This window comes from Ruditapes philippinarum, unplaced genomic scaffold (genome assembly GCF_026571515.1).
Source record: "Ruditapes philippinarum isolate M1 unplaced genomic scaffold, ASM2657151v2 ctg4988_1_1_1_1, whole genome shotgun sequence".
In the NCBI taxonomy this organism is placed as follows: domain Eukaryota; kingdom Metazoa; phylum Mollusca; class Bivalvia; order Venerida; family Veneridae; genus Ruditapes; species Ruditapes philippinarum.
The window spans coordinates 47,682-68,278 of NW_026860702.1; the positions used below are offsets into that span (position 1 = coordinate 47,682).

The following is a 20,597-nucleotide window of genomic DNA, read 5'->3' on the forward strand; positions in this document are numbered from 1 at the left end:
AAAAAACAAAAAAAGATTTATTTTCTTTTATTTCCTTACACATTTAATTCGGTAATAGTCAAGATATTGTATTATTGTTTGCAGATGCAATTCGACCAATCAGAAATTCTTACTTTCCGGCCATTTGAACAATTTAACCAAGCTTCCAGGGCCGCAAGATGACCACTTGCATTGTTCATTCTAAAGAAGCAAACTTTACTTTCCCGCCATTTGAACAATTTAACCAAGCTTCCAGAGCTGCAAATTGACCACTCGCATGGTTCATTTTAAAGAAGCAAACTTATTTTAGTTATTCTATCGCTAAACTACCGGTACATTGAAATGTTAAGTCACAAAAAGCAGCCATTAAAGGGCATTTCAGGATATTTTGATACTTTATCTGATGAAAGGAAGACCAATTCTATTCAGATGTTAGGTGGCTGAAGTACATGTATCATGGTATTGTTGAGATTGTATCATTACGATATAATTTACTCAATAAGCCCATAGAAATCCTTTCATTTCTATTTCTCAAAAGCTTATATACTTGTATTTCACATCCTGCCATTACTTACTCTATAGTGATTTAATATTTTGTATTTAAAGCAGCATGCCTCCAGATTTATGCTTATTTTCATTATAAAAAAAGAAAATGTGTTTAAAAAGTAAAATATTATGAAGGGAACAAAGGAAGTAATTTAAACATTGCGAAAGACACTTATAATACACACAAATGCAAAAATAGCCATTACTGTATTAGTCTCAAAGTAGAAATATGGTGATCGATACTGCAAAATAAGTCATTAATGGCATATAACATGTAATTTATTACTTGAATTTTTAGCTCACCTGTCACAAAGTGACAGGGTGAGCTTTTGTGATCGCTTTTCGTCCGGCGTCCGTCCGTCCGTTAACTTTTGCTTTAAATAACATCTCCTCATAAACCACTAAGCCAATTTCATCCAAACTTCACAGGAATGTTCCTTTGGTGGTCACCTTTAAAAATTGTTCAAAGAATTTAATTCCATGCAGAACTCTGGTTGCCATGGCAACCAAAAGAAAAAACTTAAATATCTTCTTTTAAAGAACCCAAAGAGCTAGAGCTTAGATATTTGGCATGAAACATTTTCTACTGAGTGTCTACCAAGTTTGTTCAAATAAAAGCCCTGGGGTCAAAATTGGCCCCGCCCCAGGGGGTCATTGATTTTCCCTATATGCATATAGTAAAAACTTAAAAAATCTTCTTCTAAAGAACCAAAAGAGCTAGAGCTAAGATATTTAGCATGAAACATCTTCTAATGATTGTCTACCAAGTTTGTTCAAATAAAAGCCCTGGGGTGAAAATTGGCCCCACCCCAGGGGTCATTGATTTTCCCTATATGCATATGGTAAAAACTTAAAAAACTTATTTTAAAGAACCCAAAGAGCTAGAGCTAAGATATTTAGCATGAAACATGTTCTAATGGGTGTCTACTAAGTTTGTTTAAATAAAAGCCCTGGGGTCAAAATTGGCCCCGCCCCGGGGGTCATTGATTTTCCTTAAGTGTGTATAGCAAAAACTTAAAAAAATCTTCTTTGAAAAAACCCAAATATCTAGAGTTTAGATATTAAGCATGAAACATCTTCTAGTGAGTGTCTACAAAGTTTGTTCAAATAAAAGCCCTGGGGTCAAAATTGGCCACGCTCCGGTGGTCATTGATTTTCCTAAATATGTGTATGACAAAAACTTAAAAATCTTCTTTGAAAAAAACCCAAATAGCTAGAGTTTAGATATTAAGCATGAAACATCTTTTAGTAAGTGTCTACAAAGTTTGTTCAAATAAAAGCCCTGGGGTCAAAACTGGCCCCGCCTCAGAGGTGTCATTGTTTTTAATTATATGTGTATAGTAAAAACTTAAAAAATCTTCTTTTAAAAAACCCAATGAGCTAGAGGTTAGATGTGTAGCATGAAACATCCTCTTGTGGGTATTTACCAAGTTTGTTCAAATAAAAGCCCTCAAGTTTAAACTGGCCCCGCTACGGGGGCCTATATACAGGTGAGCGACCTCAGGGCCATCATGGCCCTCTTGTTTTGCGTTTCTTTCATTATCTTAGTAAATTTCTCATTATTTTGGCTCATCTGGAGGTATACACCTGTAAGATGAAATTCCACTTTTGTTTAGTTTTGCTACTTGCATATAAACTGCTGTAAATCCATTATTTAAACAATAGGAGCTTCGGTGGCCGAGTGGTTAAGGTCCCTGACTTGAGATCACAGGTCCCTCACCGCTGTAGGTTCGATCCTCACTCGGGTCGAAATCTTTCATGTGAGGAAGCCATCCAGCTGGCTTACAGAAGGTTGGTGGTTCTACTCGTGCCTGAAATAATGCTTGAAGGGGCACCTGGGGTCTTCTTCCACCAATATAAGCTGGAAAAAAATCGACAAAAAAATCTCGGCAGGACGCTCTAGGATAGCCCGACTTGAATGTACAGTCGCCCATATGGGCTTTCCAGCGGCGACCTTAAATAAACACATTTAAAAAAAAATAAATTAATATTTAAACAATATAAAACATAGTTTGGGAATAATAATATACATATGCCCAAGCTTATTGATGTTTATGAGTGGGGGCGTGCCTGAGTGGTTAACACGTCAACGTCAGACTAGTAATCTAAGGATTGCCGACCGTGTAGGTTCAAACCCTATCAGGGGCAAGCTGTTGTTTCCTTGAGCAAGAAACTTTACATTCATTGCCTAGTACCGGTTGGTTCCAAGAACGGATTCGAGAGTGTTTCAATAAGCTTATAGCTTCCAACACAATTGAACTAAAATAAATTTGTATAAACTAATGATGTTTGAAAGGAGATTGAAAAAGTAAGAATCTCATATTGATGATGAGGTTACTCTGTTTAATAAAGACAATAACAACTTGTTTATGAAAACTAGATGCTTTATTCAATGACAAAAAATAACGTTGAACAAGGAAAACCATAATACCACATTGTGTGGCTGAAAGATAGAGAAACAAACACAAATATTTAGGAGGATGACGAGTGAGTGATTGGATGAAAGGATGTATTTTTAAAACACATGATTATAGCTGGGAAAGCAAACTTCATACACCATAAACGTACAGTTCCAAACAAAGCTATACAAAGTCATGACAAAAAAATGCACGAGGCTCTAAAGCAAGCATTTCTAAGGTCACCCTAAACCATTAACTTTCGGAATTTCTAACATGGACTTGACCAGCTACCATTTTGGACACTGTCTTTTATCAACTTTGGAGATGTCTAGCTAAAAATAAATTTATTAAACCAACAATTGTCCAGGTTCTGTTTTTGACTGCCCATTATTAGTTTTAGATATCCGTATTTTAAATTAAATCTTTAAACCGAGGGACAGAAACAACCAATTTTCACAAGAATTAAAAACGACTGTTTGAAAATAATGGGACGAATTTCAATTTGAGATTACTATAAGCATTTTAATATCAACAATGAAGTTTCAAGCTTGAATTTAAATATTGGCCCAATAATGTGTCGAGGAGCTTAAATATTGGACCCACACCTGAAAATTTCAATGAATATTTGCCTAATAGTTACGGTTCTAAGGCTGCATTTGTATTTTTTTTAACCCCTGCTGTATTTTTGTATCAGATTTTTTTGGAAATGCCGATTTGGTAATACATTGGTTTGTTGAAAGATTTCAAAATCAAAGTGGAAAATGAGCACAAAAAAGTATAAAACTTTGTTGAGATGGCATGGTTAAGCATACTAGCAGGGCTATATGATCTGTATTTGTAGTGGTTATTATTCAGGGATATTGAATCTTGATCCAATATATCAAGAGTTGCACAAAAATAGACCAATATTGGACCAATATCACAATGCATGCTGGAAAGTAATCATTATAAAAAAAAATGTTCCTATACTGTATAAATGGTTAAGTTAGCCATGCAGAAATATTGGCGAATTTCAAGAATTGATAAAAATAATTAAAATTTTCTCCAGCGTAAATATCAATCAACCTGTCATTAAATTCTACCCTTGCAGGATAACGCTAATATTTCCTTACACGAAATGTCGGAAATTTTAAATTCGCTAACTTTTAAAACTTTTCCACATGCAAAAGTATCCATTTATATAGTATTCTGTTACAATCATGTTAATGGGAAAAGACTAGAATGAAATGATGATAAAGACCAATTATTTGATTGTGAACAATACTGAAGACTAATGATAGAATTGGATGATTTAAAAATTTAACAAGATTATGATAGGGATAATAAGTACGTCAGATCAAATCAAACTATAACAATAACAAATGTGGATATATTAACTTAACAAGGTGCATCATCTACGCCAAAGAGGAAAGGCACAATCCCTATTTTATATATGAGCCGTGTCATGACAAAACCACCATAATGGGTTTGCGACCAGCATGGATCCAGTCTGATCAAGATCCATGCTGTTCGCTTACAAACCCTATAACAAGTAGAGATACTGATAGCGAACAGCATGGATCCTGATCAGACTGCACAGATGCGCAGGCTGGTCTGGATCCATGCTGGTCGCAAACCCACTATGTTGGTTTTGTCATGACGCGGCTCATATATACCATGAACACAGGAATACACAAATATTGCAATGATAATATTTGTAATAATAAGTCAAAGTAGCTAATTCTGCTGGAAAATTTGAAACACTAATAGTTTCCATTATTGTACCAAGGTGACAATATTTTTATGCAGAAAAATTTTAAAAAGGAAATGATTGTTTTGTTTTTTGTCAGTTTTTTATTCCGGAGTATGTTTTTTCTCTCCCCAAAAATGAACAAAAAGATAACCATTAAAGATCCTGTATGTTTTGTGATTGATATTGTTACTGTGTGTATACCACACTTGCAAAAAATTATAAATGTATATAATTATGCAAATAAAACAATTTTCCAACATCGAAGAATATGTAAAATGTGTACTGCAAATATTTGTGCACATTATATTTAATCAATAAATTACATGCATTCATTTCTTATTGGCAAATTTGACTTTGCTATTTTTCATACAAAATTTTTATAACTGGCAACAAAAAGATAAAAATTGTTCTGCCTTTTCTCCTTGGCCTAGTAAATATATATACTGCATTGTTTCATATTAATTGGAAACAATACAGTATAACTAATTAACAAATGAAAAATGTGCTGATAATTTAATGGCTAACTTCAAGAAGAAAATTTCAAACAAGTTTTATGTAATCAAATTTGTCCAAAAAAGTCACGAAACTCAGAAATTATATTTTTTATCAAAATGTTTTGGCACACAACAAATCATGAGATTCAACTAAATTAAACCCATTCGCCCTAAAAATTTGTATCACTGATTTGTTCTACTTAGAACTGACCAAATATTTTTATTTATAAAAAAATATTCATTTCAAATTGTTCTTTAAAAAAAAGTTTTAAGAATTCATAATCCTATTTTAACACAATCCAGTACAAATATTTACAAATGGCAAGAAATAATGAAACATATCTGGAATTAAAGCGTTTCACATGTACACTAAACAATATTAACTCATTGATGGATAGCGTCAAAGGTAAACTTACATGCCATGGCTACATACAGATGCTTTGTGAACAAACAATAACCATTTCAATGAATCTAGATTGGAAAAATAAGCTCTTGCAGACATATCATACATCACTATTATCACATAAACCGCGGCGCAGGAGTGTAATAAAGCCATTTAATAAAAACAATATTACACTAGTGTAATAACACTTTGACATGATGTCATTTGTGCTATATATAAACAAAGCGTTAAAGCGCGCTAATGTTGGCGTTACACTTTAGGCGCGTCATTGAAAAAAATACTCATTTTAACAGTTTACTGTTCTTATTTTATGTATGTGATAAATAGAATATTATATTTGTGTAGATTCAATACTAAATTTATTAAACTCGTTGAATAAAACAATATTATGCTTGCCAGAGGCTCGCATAATATGATTTTATTCAACTCGTTCAATAAATTTAGTATTCAACTACACATATTCAATATCCTCTATTTATTATATTATGCATCTAATGAAATCACTTATTGAATATCGTTACAATGAGGTCATTCTCAGAATATTGTTAGCAAAGTTATCACATGGCCACAATATCTTAAGCCATGAAAAAATTTCTCAATTAAATTTCCAATAGTATTCAACAAACAGCCACCTCACTTTAATTATCCCATAATTTCAAGTAACTACATGTATTCCCAATTCAAATTTGGAATTTGGTTAAACCTCAGATTTTTTTTTATATCAAAATACCAATTATTTTTCCCAAATCAAAATTTTACATATCACCAGTAACACAATTAACAGTACAATTACAAGAAAACCCCTATATTCTTTTTAAAGCAACTTATAAATTGTTGTTGATGAAAGAAAAATGAAATAAAATCACCTTGAACATGAATGGAAATGCAAAAGCTGACTTTACAATATAAATTTACACACTCATTTGCTTTCAAATAGTTTAAGCACTTGTGATTAATAATAAAAAACCCTCTAAAATGAAATAATATTTACCTATTTCTAAAGAAATTTCAAAGGAATTAATAAAATTCCAAATCGTCTTTGACTATCAAAAACACCAGTGTCAATATTGACTGTGGCTTCATTGAAATACAGAAATAAAAATAAGTTTCATCATAGCGCCTTTAAAAAAAATCTGTAACTTTTTCAACTTTTTATCATTGTAAACAGAGAAATATTTTTGCCTATATACATTGTTCTATGAGATTAAATCTCAAGACTTTTCATGTCTGTGTTGATTTTTTTTCTGTTACTCATAGATACTTTATTATCAAATCCAAGTATTTCTTAATGCATTTATTCCCTCATGATAATTTACCATAAGTTAAAAATCAATCCCTTGAAAAAAAATATAATGATTTCTTTGTAGTGTTCAAACAGCTGAACCCTGTTATAAGCATGATATGACAGTGTGTACCCATGACCTAAGATAAAGATTCCTTTTTTTAAAAAAATTTGTTTTATATACCCCTGTTCTTTTAATTAGAAGGTTATCATTACTTACTTAGAATTATGGATTTCTGAGGATTGGTGGGGGGGGGGGGGGGGTTGGAGGATTCTGTCCTTGCGCGCATGCGCAAAAATACTTACACTTGAGGCTTGTTAAAGGGTTTTCCACTAATACCACCTGTTTACAGATAAGTAGGCAATGTGATGAAAACTTGTTTAAATATCAGAATTTTGACCAATATTACTATATAAAATAATTTTATGGCTTTGATGCGTAAAATATCATGCGTTGGGGTAACGGTACCGGGTAATAGATACCCGCGTTTAGTCTACGCTCTATTTCCTGAATAACATCTATTTATCTTATTTTATGAAAAATAGGTCCGATATAATAAAATTGTATAATTATAATGGGTTAGATTTTATGTACGGGAACTACTTCTCTTCATACAAAATAATGGATAATTTCGGTACCCTATATGAGGCCTCATAAGTAAGGGTTATTCTATGTTTAGAACATGATGGAATTTCCATGATTTGTGTGACGAGCCGAATATTGATGTGTAAAATTCAAATTTTGGTGAGTGAGCGTAATAAAAAATAATGTTTAAGTAACTATGATTTTTGTACGGGAACTGCTCGCATGCCAGTAGTGAATTAATTTTGTACTTTATAAGTTGCCATCTGACCAACTAGCCAAATTGGTCAAAAGTTTAAACTTTAAACATCAAAGATGATTTACACAGGTCCTTATTGTGAAAATTTAAGCAATTATACATGCAAAACTCTGCCCTATGCAAAATATATAATTTTTCACTTAAAACTTTACTTTTCTAAATTTCTCCTATTCCACTACCCTCCTTCCATAACTTATATCATCATGCAATAAAATCTTCTAAATATATATCAACTTATCCAATGTCAAGACACAAATAAGCGCTTGCAAAAATGATTACTTACAACCTCTAAAACTGTATTGCCATGCAATAAATATAAACACTAGTACATAATCATACTCAATTTGTGTATAAGTTATGATTAAAAATTAGTCCATGTTTGGTAAGCATATTGTAATAAAAAAAAAAAAAACATTGAAGAAAAAAAAATTTGGGCAAACATAATACTTTTTGTAACAATATAATGCACTATTTCAAATTCAGTTTTTCAATAAAACAATAATCCTTTGTTAATGATTTCAGTTATAAAACTCAACTATTGCTGCAAATAATATAACTTATTAAAGCTTTATGTGAAAGCTGAATATTGAACCTACAGAAAATAGGAAACATTTCTGGTACAGAAACCCTACGATTGGTCCATTTCAAATCCATTCTGTAAATAAACCAATCAAACGCCCTTGTTTTAGACTGGTACCCTTATCATGCCTTTTTTATCTTTTTAAATCTAATTTCCAGGACTGTGCATGAAAATACTTGTAATTTTATCTCCTTGGACAGCCCTATTCACTAAACACATCATAAAAGTTTAAAATCACAATAAATAAGATTATCATTTTTTCTTTCTTTCCTCTGTACATCGTGGACAGTACCATTTTCCTTTAGGCTTTGCTGTTAATCCTACGCAACCAAAATGGAACCATTCAATTGGACACTGAAATAAACCAATATTATAGCATTATAAAGATTAAACAAATTTTCAACATGTGGCGAATGTGCTTCTTTTTTATATCATACAAGTATATGATTTTGATTGATAAAAACAAATCAGTTCATGTCAATTGGATGAAAATGATTGTGAAAAATTTTCTTTTGTCCTGAAGAGGAAAAGTGAGCAAAAGTCCAATTTTAACCAATTTCACCCAGAAAGCAAGTTCATTAATAATATTTCACAAAATCTTATAATTCTCACACTAGGATATCAAGTTCATGAGCATTTATTTATTTTTGGTTGGGTATTACGTTACACCAACACTGTAAAGGTTATATGGTGACGTTCAAGCTTTACTGGCGGAGGAAGATCTCAGGTATCCCTCCGTCCATTATTTCAGGCATGAACAGACACCTGAGTAGAACCACTAACATTACATAAGGTAGCTGGATAGCTTCCTCACATAACAGAATTCCAACTCCTGGTGAGATTCCAACCCAAAGTGGTGAGGGGCAAGTGATAATGCTTGAATGTTACAAAAAAATACACAGTAAATATGCATAAAATGAAACCATAATTTTGCATAATCATAATAAGGCTTTACACTCTCCATTAGTGTTTGTACAATAGGGTACCACCATGGCTGGTAGACACTTGAAATGCATACACCCTAACATTTACGCTAGTGTTTTATTTTTCATCCCTTAGTCCACTGAAAGGACTGATTCCTTATCACTGAATATTGCTAGCTTTCCCAAAGTATTGTTGGGTTTCATAATACAGTTGCTTTTGATTTCTTTATTTTCCAATTTACTAAACGTCAAGACAAAAACGTTACCAAATTTGCAGAGTAAGACACAAGCCGTTACTAAAACAGTGAAAAAAGAACGGCACCACTAATGTGAGTATATACTTACATCCAGATTATCACAGCCAATCATTTCACCATACGATACTTGATGACATAAACAGTATGTGGGTTCATTAGGATCTACGGGCATATCTAATACATCTGATGGATTGTTCATCGTCAATGACAACAACGGAGATATCATTGGTGGTGGCGCTGTGTCATTCGGTTGCCTGAAAAGATAACAAAATAATTAGTGTAAAAAATGTATAGTTTTGGACAAACTTGTTTGGTGAAAAGGAGGAAAAACTAAAACTCTTACAAAATAAAATGCAACTCTTGAGTTATCCAACTTGGTATGTGGTATTGCATTAAGATGCTACATACATGTTTTAAGATTAGTGGGGTATATCAGAAAAGTATAAAATATAGATTTTGGGACATTTCAGAATTACAAATCAAGAAATGGGCATACCTCTGTTAAAATACACTTAAGAGCAGACAAACTTGGTGATCTGCTTATGTGTTAATAACTTCATTACTTAAACATCATAATCCTAATTGAGACCAATTGCTTTCTATACAATACATTGTTAAGTTACAAGTAACATGTATTCATATACACTTTCTTCAATGATCAACTTTCAATACTAGTGACCTATTTTCTTATTAACTTCAACCAAAAATCATTTTAAGAGAAATGTCTTTTTTCAAATATAGTTTTTTAAAAGTAAGATTTGAATAAATTATGTCAGGTTATACATAATCAAATTTAGTTTGATTATGTAGGAAGCTATCTGCTTCTAGTCACACTTTCAAATCTGCGTCTGTGACCAACCAGTACTAAGCAAAGAGTGTGGGGTCTAAAAAACCCTAGCTCAAAGAATGCCTTGCCAACTTAAATAGTTTGCAAACCAAGTGGCCGAGAAACATTAGAACACTTGTCTGATTCTTTAAAATCTCCACCATTCTGCACCTTATAAATTATGTTAACATGATTACCTAAGACCAATCGTTTCCCTATTCTTTTAAATGTATTCTATACAGTCATCCATAGAAATGAGCAAAAGGTAATATGCATTTTTTACAGTCTTACTAGTAAAGTTGTCATTTTAGCACTACAATTAATATACATACAAAGCAAATTGTCTTTTATTATAATATCAGAAATACTATTATGTATTACAGACTTCATACATTATGTTCTTAGTGCAGTAACAGGTTTACTCCTATTAGATCATATAAGGAGTTAACCTGTTACTGCACTAAGGTGACAACACACAGCTGACAACAGACACGATATTTACCCTTGTCCTTTTTTCTTTTTCTTCTTTGGTATTTCATCCTCAAACTCATCTTTCATAGATTTTCTCTTCTTTTTGTCTTTGTCTTTAATATCTAAATATAGAAAAAAGGACAATTACTCTTCCATCTTCAAAAATTTGCTGCTTTAAACACTAGGACTGAACATACAGCCAAGTAAATTAATCTTTAAACAAAACACATGGTTCTGATCACATTTTTACAACTTATAATCTTAAAGGGAGACACAGGCAAAATTTTCATTTCTTCGTTTTGACTTTTTGTGAATTATTTTGTAAATGTCCTCTAAATGAATACAATAGGCAGTCACAGGAACAAAACTTTTCTTCTTAGTAAAGAATAAAATGGTAGTTTCCTAACTTGACCCACGTGGGTCAGGTTAGAGCATTAAGATTCCACTCCACAATAGTTGTCACAGTGAACTCTGGATACAATACAGAACATATCAAGTGAATGACTTAGACTTGTTTCAATTCATACCATATCCACAAGATCTGATATTGTTAATTCTAAGTCACATGACTTGTTTTGAAAAAACTTGTTGATTCTGTTGCTGTCTAAATTTTGTTCAACATATTTATGAATTAATTTACGCTTCAAATCTAAAATATATAAAATTCATACAGAAATCCATGCTAGGACTTTAAAGAAGAGGGCCATGATGGCCCTGAGGTCGCTCACCTGTATATAGGCCCCTCCCTTCCCCGGCAGGGCCAATTTTTGGACAAACTTGGTAGACACCCATAAGAAGATGTTTCATGCTAAACATCTAAGCTCTAGCTCATTGGGTTTTTTAAAAGAAGATCTTTTAAGTTTTACTATACACATATAGTTAAAAACAATGACAACCCTGGGGCGGGCCAGTTCTGATCCCAGGGCTTTTATTTGAACAAACTTGGTAGACACTTACTAGAAGATGTTTCATGCTTTATATCTAAACTCTAGCTATTTGGGTTTTTTCAAAGAAGATTTTTAAGTTTTTGCAATACACATATAAGGAAAATCAATGACCCCCGGGGCGGGGCCAATTTTGACCCCAGGGCTTTTATTTGAACAAATTTGGTAGAAACCCATTTGAAGATGTTTCATGCTAAATATCTTAGCTCTAGCTCTTTGAGTTCTTTAAAGGAAGATTTTTTAAGATTTTACTATATGCATAAAGGGAAAATCAATGACCCCCTGGGGCGGGGCAATTTTGACCCAGGGGCTTTTATTTGAACAAACTTGGTAAACACTCACTAGAAGATGTTTCATGCCAAATATTTATGCTCTAGCTCTTAGGGTTTTTTTAAAGAGGATATTTAAAGTTTTTTCTTTCGGTTGCCATGGCAACCAGTGTTCTGCGTGGAATTAAATTCTTTGAACAATTTTTAAAGGTGACCACGAAAGGAACATTCCTGTGAAGTTTGGATGAAATTGGCTTAGTGGTTTATGAGGAGATGTCATTTAAAGTAAAAGTTTACGGACGGACGACGGACGAAAAGCGATCACAAAAGCTCACCCTGTCGAGCTAAAAATGTCATACTAGTCAGTAGTGTGATTTGAATACATAAGATCATTTTAGTATTTTTGTCATTAATTTGCCTGAGTATCTCTTTAGCTGTACAATGTATATCCAGATATTTCTTTAAATCAATTAATGAATCACCTTTCAGTTATCTGCATTTCAATTATTTGGTTTTTCACTTAACTAAATAAGTTTTTTAGACCTCCTTTTTAAAGTGTTTTTTAAAGGTATATGTTAAAAGCTGTAACTAAATAATTGTGTTCATAAAACTCATGTAAAAAATATTAAACATAAAACTTCTGTTCATAAGACTCATCTTATTGTCAATTCCCAAAAGAGCAGTAACATAAAACTGTAGACTTTGTTATTTTATACACATGAATATGGAATGTACATGTACTTAAACAGATTTAAATGATCCACAACAAAATACATGTATAATGCTGTGATTTTAAATCACGATTTTACCATTTAGCAATGACTATATGCACATGCCATTTAGTTTTATGGAAATATACAAATGTTTTCTTTCATACAAGTATTTTGAAATAATTCTTTCTCAAAATTCAAACAATCTGGATAGAACCATTTTTAATGGGTTTTACGTTGCACCAACACAGTATAATAATAATAAATCATATGGCCACTTTTTCCAGCTTAACTGGTGAAGGAAGACATCAGGTGCCCTTTCATGCATTATTTCAGACACAAATGTGTACCAGAGTAGAAACACTGAATTTTCATAAGCTAGCTGGATAGCTTCCTCACATGAAGGAATCCAAAGTCCCTGTCTGGATACAAACCCAGGGCCGTCAGGGGCAATTGATATGAAGTCAAAGACCATAATCACACTGCCATGTAGCTCCTTAGAAAAAAGCTTTGATTTAAACTCTGTGCATATAAAAGTGATCAGACTAAAAACAAAATAGATGGTGCAATGAGTGAAGTAAAAAATTAGCGCAAAAAATTACAACTAGATCATGCAGAATTCATTTCAAACACTTTAACACAAGTATCAAAATGAGGCATATATACATGTAAATATACATTATATTTAAACAAGAAAATTCCACAAACAGCCGGTAACTTTCCAGGTTTGGTAAATAGTATGTAATTTAATACATTCTTTTGACTGAAAATATTTATACATATTCCAAGTGACTTGATTTTTGCACTGACACCAACAGATGAACACAATGTGTTGTAACATTTGCTATAATTTTGATTGCGTTTAGTCAAATCAATATTTTTTTGTGACTACTCCAATTAAAAACAAGCAGTCGATGTTGGTGTCTGATGTAATTCTTCATTTTCTTCTTTGGTGTTAGAGCTGCATGCTTAAGATGAGCAAATGTTTTAGAAAAAGTCGAGACTCTTAAAGACTCTTTAACAGTACTGTATGTTTTACCAATGCTTGTTTGTTAAGGGAGCAACTTATACAATATAAGGTTACAGATGACTGGTGCATAATGGACTGTTCCGTAATCCAAATCAAGGGCAAGTCCATTCATACAAATTCAACAGCGTTATGGTTAAGCAATATATTTGCTACTCCCTTTTAGTTTAAAACAAAACCCCAAAGCTACATCATACATGTATATTCAACAACAAAAATACAACAAAACCAAACTTTACAAAGCAAGCAATTTTGACATAACACAAAAGACACGCACACACAAAAATAATGATAAAATGCGTAAATGATATGAAAGACGCCAGATGGCACTGTATGATATTTATACGACATGATCGGTATACACACTTGATTTTTTTCCGGTTTCTGCTTTCTCCTCCACACCGGGTTTGTTCAACGTTTTGTCCCGTAAATCTGCCTCAAATCTTGCCAGGTCGGCATCGAGCTTTCGTATATGCTTATCCACCTTGAGAAATTAATATCGGTTAATAGTGAATCAAACAACTGTTTTTTTATCAAGTGACTTAACAAAATGTTTTAGGTCAATCAAAAGTGTATCTTGACTTTAGAGCCTGCAAAAACTGCAAACAACAAAGGAACAAATATCCAGTACGGAATTTTAATACATTTTTGGTAAATTCAAAAGTTCTTCTAACTAACTGACTCGATATAAGTCTTCCATCAAACATATTCAAGACCCAATTTCGAATCTTGTTTTAAGAATAATATCTTTTTATAACCGGAAAAGTCTTTATAAATATTCCTTCTCTTTAAATCAAGATACATTTTGATAACCTAAAATAAATATTAGTTGCAATAAACGAAGATGTGAGTCTGTTTAGTTGAATTGTCCAGTGGGTTATTATAATGTATATTAAATCTATTGTTTTGTAAAATGACATCTGACAATTTCAAACAAAACTCTTTACACATGTACTTATCTCAAACCAAATTATTACACATGTATTTATTTCAATCGAAAATGTATCAAAAATCACATTAACATTATTGTTTTCAACAAAAAGTACTTCATATAGGTCACAAATCAAATTAAATTAAAAAATTTTAACCTTAAATTCAAGTTTTTCAATTTTTTTAAGCAGGATATTCAACTAAACTGACCCACATATTCTCCTTGCAAACCCCAATATTATTGCATTATTAACAAGTCATTAAAATACAAACTTTTCCCACTATTTTCTTTATCATCATCAGAACAGCTGGATGTATAGTCCTTTAAATCCGCCTCCATCCTGGCGATATCTCGATCATATTTCTGTATATATCTGTCCACCTATTTTTTAAAAAATTCTCCCAATTCAATTTGCAAACTAATTTTAGTGATAAAAGTTGGGAAGTCCACATCATACCAATCAACTTAAAGCCTTAACAACAAGAGCTGTCCGTAAGACAGCGCGCTCGACTTTTTTATTGCTTGCCAATAAAAAAAGTTTTTGCAGTAAAAGGCAATACAAGAATCTCTGTATTTTTAAAGTGAACAATGGCCATGAGCAAATCCTTGACAGAGTTACCTTCTCTTGCGTACAGATGGGGGTAATCATGTGAAATAGCATTAAAAGTTTCAAAGCAATATCTCAAAGGGTTAAGGCAATAAGTGGATTTTACCCATATTCAATGTATTTTCTAAGTCAAAAAGGGGCATAATTCTGTCAAAAACCTTGACAGAGTTATGTCCTCTTGTCTGTTGATGAAGGTCGTGATGGTAAACAAGTATGGTCAGTTTCAAAGCAATACCTCCAATGGTTTTGAAATAAAGTGAGGTGGTACAAAAAACTTAACCAAGCTCAATACACTTTCTAAGTCAAACAAGAGCTGTCAGAAGGACAGCGCGCTCGACTTTTTTAGTGCTTGCCTATAAAACAAAACTTTGACAGTTAAGGGCACACAAGACTTTAACTAGGAATTTCTAAGTACAAATCAAGAAACATTTTCACAGAGTTATCTTCTCTTGCTTACAGATAGGTCTCATGATGGCACATAAGAACTCCAACTTCCAAAGTAATATCTCAAATGGTTAAGTCAACAAGTGGACAAGAATGAAAATCTTAACTGAGTTTCTAAGTCAAAAAGGGCCATAATTCAAATAAAATCCTTAACAGAATTACCTTCTCCTGCCCATGTTTTGGGACCATGATGGTAAACAAGTATTCCAACTTTCAAATTAATATCTCAAACAGTTCAGTCAAAAAGTGGACTGGTACTAAAAACTTAACCAAGATTCTAAGTCGATAAAAGGCCTTAATTTTTAAAACAAATCCTTGACAGAGTTACCTTCTCTTGCGTACAGATGGGGGTAATGATGTGAAATAGCATTAAAAGTTTCAAAGCAATATCTCAAAGGGTTAAGGCAATAAGTGGATTTTACCCATATTCAATGTATTTTCTAAGTCAAAAAGGGGCATAATTCTGTCAAAAACCTTGACAGAGTTATGTCCTCTTGTCTGTTGATGAAGGTCGTGATGGTAAACAAGTATGGTCAGTTTCAAAGCAATACCTCCAATGGTTTTGAAATAAAGTGAGGTGGTACAAAAAACTTAACCAAGCTCAATACACTTTCTAAGTCAAAAAAAGGGCCATAATTCTGTCAAAAAACCTTGACAGAGTTATGTACTCTTGTCTGTAGATGGAGGTTATGATGGTGAACAAGTATGGTAAGTTTCAAAGCCATACTTGTAATACTTCTGAAATAAAGTGGGGTGGTACGAAAAAACTTAACCAAGGTGTGACGCCAACGCTAACGCTAACGCCGACGCCGGGGCGAGTAGGATAGCTCCCCTTTTCATAGAAAAGTCGAGCTAAAAAGGGCCATAATTCTGTCAAAAACCTTGACAGAGTTATGTACTCTTGTCTGTAGATGGAGGTTTATGATGGTGAACAAGTATGGTAAGTTTCAAAGCCATACTTGTAATACTTCTGAAATAAAGTGGGGTGGTAACGAAAAACTTAACCAAGGTGTGATGCCAACGCCGACGCCGACGCCGGGGCGAGTAGGATAGCTCCCCTTTTCATAGAAAAGTCGAGCTAAAAAGCAAACCCAAGTATTTGTTTCAGGAAATTTTTCATATGAAGTACCATAATGCAATTTTTTTTTTTTTACTTTTTTTCTTTATAAAAACAAATGTAAATTCATAAATAGTATCGTGAAAATATAAATTACAGGCTTCATAATTATAAAACTAATGCTCCAATTCTTCAGGACTGAAATCTTAATGATTCTGTCTTTATACATAGTTGTAACCAGTGGGTACTGATTTCGCTGGACTAAATTCATCACATGTGAATCAAGTGGTTACGTAACGAGTACGCAAAGGTTACCGAGACTGGTCTTTATAATGTGTGTAAGCATTTACCATTTCGTATGTCTGCATAGCTAACTGAACTTTATCATCGCCAAACTCCCGGCTTTTGCTAAAAAGTTTCTGTATTGCACTGAGAAAGTCCGACCTTTTATCTGGAGACATATTTCTTACTGTTGACAAATAACCTTCAGCTTTATCGTCTATTTCTTTCATTAAATCTGTAAAATAAGATAAACCCATTAAACTTTGAAAATCCCAAAGAATTTGATTATTATAATTTAACAGATATTGAAAATTTGTAAATTTTAATATACATTTGTGCTGGAGGAAAATCTGCATGATATTGCTACTGTTTGTATTTTCTATCAAACTGTAAAAGTTGTTCTGCAATCTTTAACTAACTGGATCCCGACCTCAGACTTGAGTATTTGGTTGTAGCAGGGTTCTCAATAACAGCAGGCCACAGGCCAAAATGACTGACTGAAATCATGATTTGGCCTGTTGAAATTCTATTAGATACACAGTTCTTATAATTTCTATGTTGAATTACACAAAAGGCCTGCTGGAATTGCTTTCTAGCTGCTGCTGCTGCTGATGAATAATTTATTGAAAACTTTGTGTAGCATGCATTATGTCAGAACACCCCCAAAAACACTGGACAGAGTGCTAAAGGGCATAAATTAAAGATATAGCTACAAGTTTTAGAAAGAATAAGATATTATTATAATTTATATATTGTATTAAATTAATTAAATACAACTGTTATTCCATTGCATTTATTCTACATTCTACAACATATTTGCAGTCTTAAACAAATTTAAGAAAAGTTTGATTTTGACGATTTTTCTTGTGAAAATCATGTTATCCTATAAAATAATTATGACTGCATCATCATGAGCACACAAAATAACACACTTGATGCACCTACCTTGTGCCTTTTGATCTAAATCTCTCATTAGACTAAAGTTTCTTTGGAGTTCACCTGGCAAAGATTCCAGGCCTGAAAATAGAAATATGTTGACAAACTCTCAAATTGAATATTGGCATTGCCCATAGTGTAGTACTTCCATAGTGGCATGTTGTGCATTGCACTGAGTCTGTATCAGCATTCACAAAAATCCTGATCATGTTTCTGAGAGGCCAGAAATTAACTATTAATTAACCAGTGTTTATATTCATAATGCTATATTCAATTTTTTCACACTTCTAATTATTCTTATCTGTTATATAAAAACATATTTCAATTAATCAATGTCTTTTTATAGTATTTAATATTTTGATAACAAAGAATAAATATCACAGGAACTTGAAATTCTATCAATATTAATGATAATATCCAAAATATACCCCCTACTCATACTGTATATTTTGGATATTATCATTAATATTGATAGAATTTCAAGTTCCTGTGATAAATATATACATGTAGACTTACAGCTGATAATTCTTTCAGAACTCATATAAAATATCATATTAACGATCAATTTACCAGGGAAATTCCACTATATTTATGACCAAAAAATCTTCTTAATATCATGAATGTAATTATTTGCAAGTATGTGTTATATTATATATAATAGTGAGCTCGACGAGCTGGCCCGAAGGGCCTGCTCGCAAAACGAGCTTTACAGTAACGCGAGTACCTGCTAAGTGATGGTTTTGAAAACTTTCGTCCGAAGTACCGAATTGGACACATCGCAACTTTTTGAATTTAAAGATAACGATAAAAACTGAGGAATTCTGACTGGAAACGGATGTGTAGACTGGTCACCCGCGCACGTCTATGGGAACCATAATTGGACAGGGAACCAGAATAACGGAAGCTGTGTATAAAATATCGAATGACAGTTTTAAAACGGAAAATGAAAATTGAAGACGCCATTTTGTTTGAAAAATCTGATAAATAAAAACAATTTTTTGTCGAATTTTGTTGTGAAAACTATCTATAATGAAAGAAAATGGTCTAACTAAGAATATGAATCCGAACACCAATATCTTTTATTCAGTCGTTCACGCTGTACAGGCGTTTAAAGTATTGTTTACGTGACGTCACAATGTAGCGCCAAACAGCACATACAAAACAATCAAATCAAGCGCTATCTTAATGTCGCAAACCTTTTAAGTTTTAAATTTATTTCACTTTTAATAATCTTTATTTCGCTTGCAAACATATAGAGTGAAATAAAATAAACAAACAAAGTTTTATCAATGTTTTCAAAACTCGTTATTCATTTAACGACAGGGGCGGAGCCATATTTAACACAGTACGTGTGACGTCACACGCACTCGTCACGGCATTTGAAATAGAAATGAGCGATTATTTCATACTATTACACGTTAAATTTTAAAGTACATCGAGCTCGCTTTGAGGCTTTGCCTACTTCATACTTTTATAACCTTTTATCAGTTAATCATGTTAATTATGGTATATATATATCCGATATATTTATCAAATTTAAAAAGGGTGCCAAAAAGACCAGGGTTGTGAGGCCGAAACGTCCAGGAGGTGTAAAGTTCGAACACCTGATTGATTCCAGGTAAGGTGTGAGGAATAATATGATAGACCTGATACGGTCAAGTACGAAACACACAGAGTACGAATAATTTGTCGAAAGAAGGGCCATTAAATTTTCAAGCATTCGGGCGATTTCTAAACATATTCGAATCATTTTATTTATTGTTTTACTTTCTGCTTCATAGATGTAAAAGAAGATTTTTATCACAGAAGAATATTATCTTTTTTAATGAAAATATTTATTTTGTTGTTGTTGTTTGCGTAGGCAGTTTGCGCCAAAACAGATTAGAGAAAGTTATACTGAATTTGTTAATGCACTAATACCATCAAATCAATGATAAGGTCAAAAATGACTTTTCACACTTAAAAGTGTAGATAATTTGTGGCGATTTAAAAAGAAAGAAGCAAATATAATACTTACTGTCCAAGTAATGTTCCAAATACATTGCAGTCGCCATCTTGTTGACCTAATTATATCACGTGATAAAATGTACAAATGACGTCAAAAGAGTACATATGCCTATAAAGTGTTACTTTTTCAGAAACTTGTATATGTGGCTCGTTGGTCTAGGGGTATGATTCTCGCTTTGGGTGCGAGAGGTCCCGGGTTCAAATCCCGGACGAGCCCATCATTTTTTTTGTTGTCGCGCGTTGGAGAACGAAAACTCGTCGAATATAACGTTAATATAAAGCATACATTTATCGCCTTATTTTTTACGAGCTGCAAGGGTATATATATGCTAAGTGCGCGTAATTACGGATCCATAGCGGTGAAAGAAATACATTATGTGTAGATACAAACCAACTACAAAATTATGTGCAAACATAGTTGTCAGTTAAGAAAGCAAAAAATAAACATTTATGGAACTTTTAAAACATGAATCAACATTGTTAAAAAAAGAGGAAGTGAATATATAATATCTAAAATGATTTGGAAATTAACTCATATTGATAATATACTCAAAAGCAGGCTCGAAATTGAAATACTGCTATAACCACTGCACTTACATCCATTTTAGTTTACATTTATTCTGTTTTATATGAATAAAAAACAGCTCGA

At 32.7% G+C, this 20,597-nt stretch overlaps 1 protein-coding gene and 1 non-coding gene across 3 annotated transcripts; one reads left to right on the forward strand and one right to left on the reverse strand.

The window, feature by feature from the left end:
* Positions 1-7,109: 7,109 nt before the first annotated feature.
* LOC132713118 (inhibitor of growth protein 5-like) lies at positions 7,110-20,015 on the reverse strand. Of its 2 annotated transcripts, none has more exons than XM_060695591.1 (7): positions 19,959-20,014; positions 17,951-18,022; positions 17,074-17,240; positions 14,888-14,996; positions 10,766-10,856; positions 9,526-9,691; positions 7,110-8,611 (listed from the first exon to the last, which is right to left on the reverse strand). In XM_060695591.1, exons 1-7 carry the CDS (start codon positions 19,993-19,995, stop codon positions 8,510-8,512), a joined length of 744 nt encoding a protein of 247 aa, XP_060551574.1. In that variant the 5' UTR covers positions 19,996-20,014; the 3' UTR covers positions 7,110-8,509. The 2 variants fall into 2 exon arrangements, with proteins under 2 accessions (XP_060551574.1, XP_060551573.1); XM_060695590.1 differs by lacking the exon at positions 14,888-14,996 and adding an exon at positions 14,051-14,168 and having other exon boundaries at positions 7,123-8,611; positions 19,959-20,015.
* A 78-nt stretch (positions 20,016-20,093) lies between these two features.
* Positions 20,094-20,165, forward strand: Trnap-ugg (transfer RNA proline (anticodon UGG)). The gene has a single exon. It is a non-coding gene; the product is annotated as a tRNA-Pro (tRNA).
* Positions 20,166-20,597: the final 432 nt, after the last annotated feature.

What these genes read in the sequence shown, in the direction of transcription:
- LOC132713118 (XM_060695590.1), bottom strand. Translation starts at nt 19,995, where the DNA reads ATGGCGACTGCAATGTATTTGGAACATTACTTGGACA. An exon ending in AGAAACCGGAAAAAAATCAA is followed by an intron (nt 10,857 to 14,050) that starts GTGTGTATACCG and finishes TTCTATATTTAG; the next exon opens with ATATTAAAGACAAAGACAAA. An exon ending in AAAAAGAAAAAAGGACAAGG is followed by an intron (nt 9,692 to 10,765) that starts GTAAATATCGTG and finishes TTATCTTTTCAG; the next exon opens with GCAACCGAATGACACAGCGC.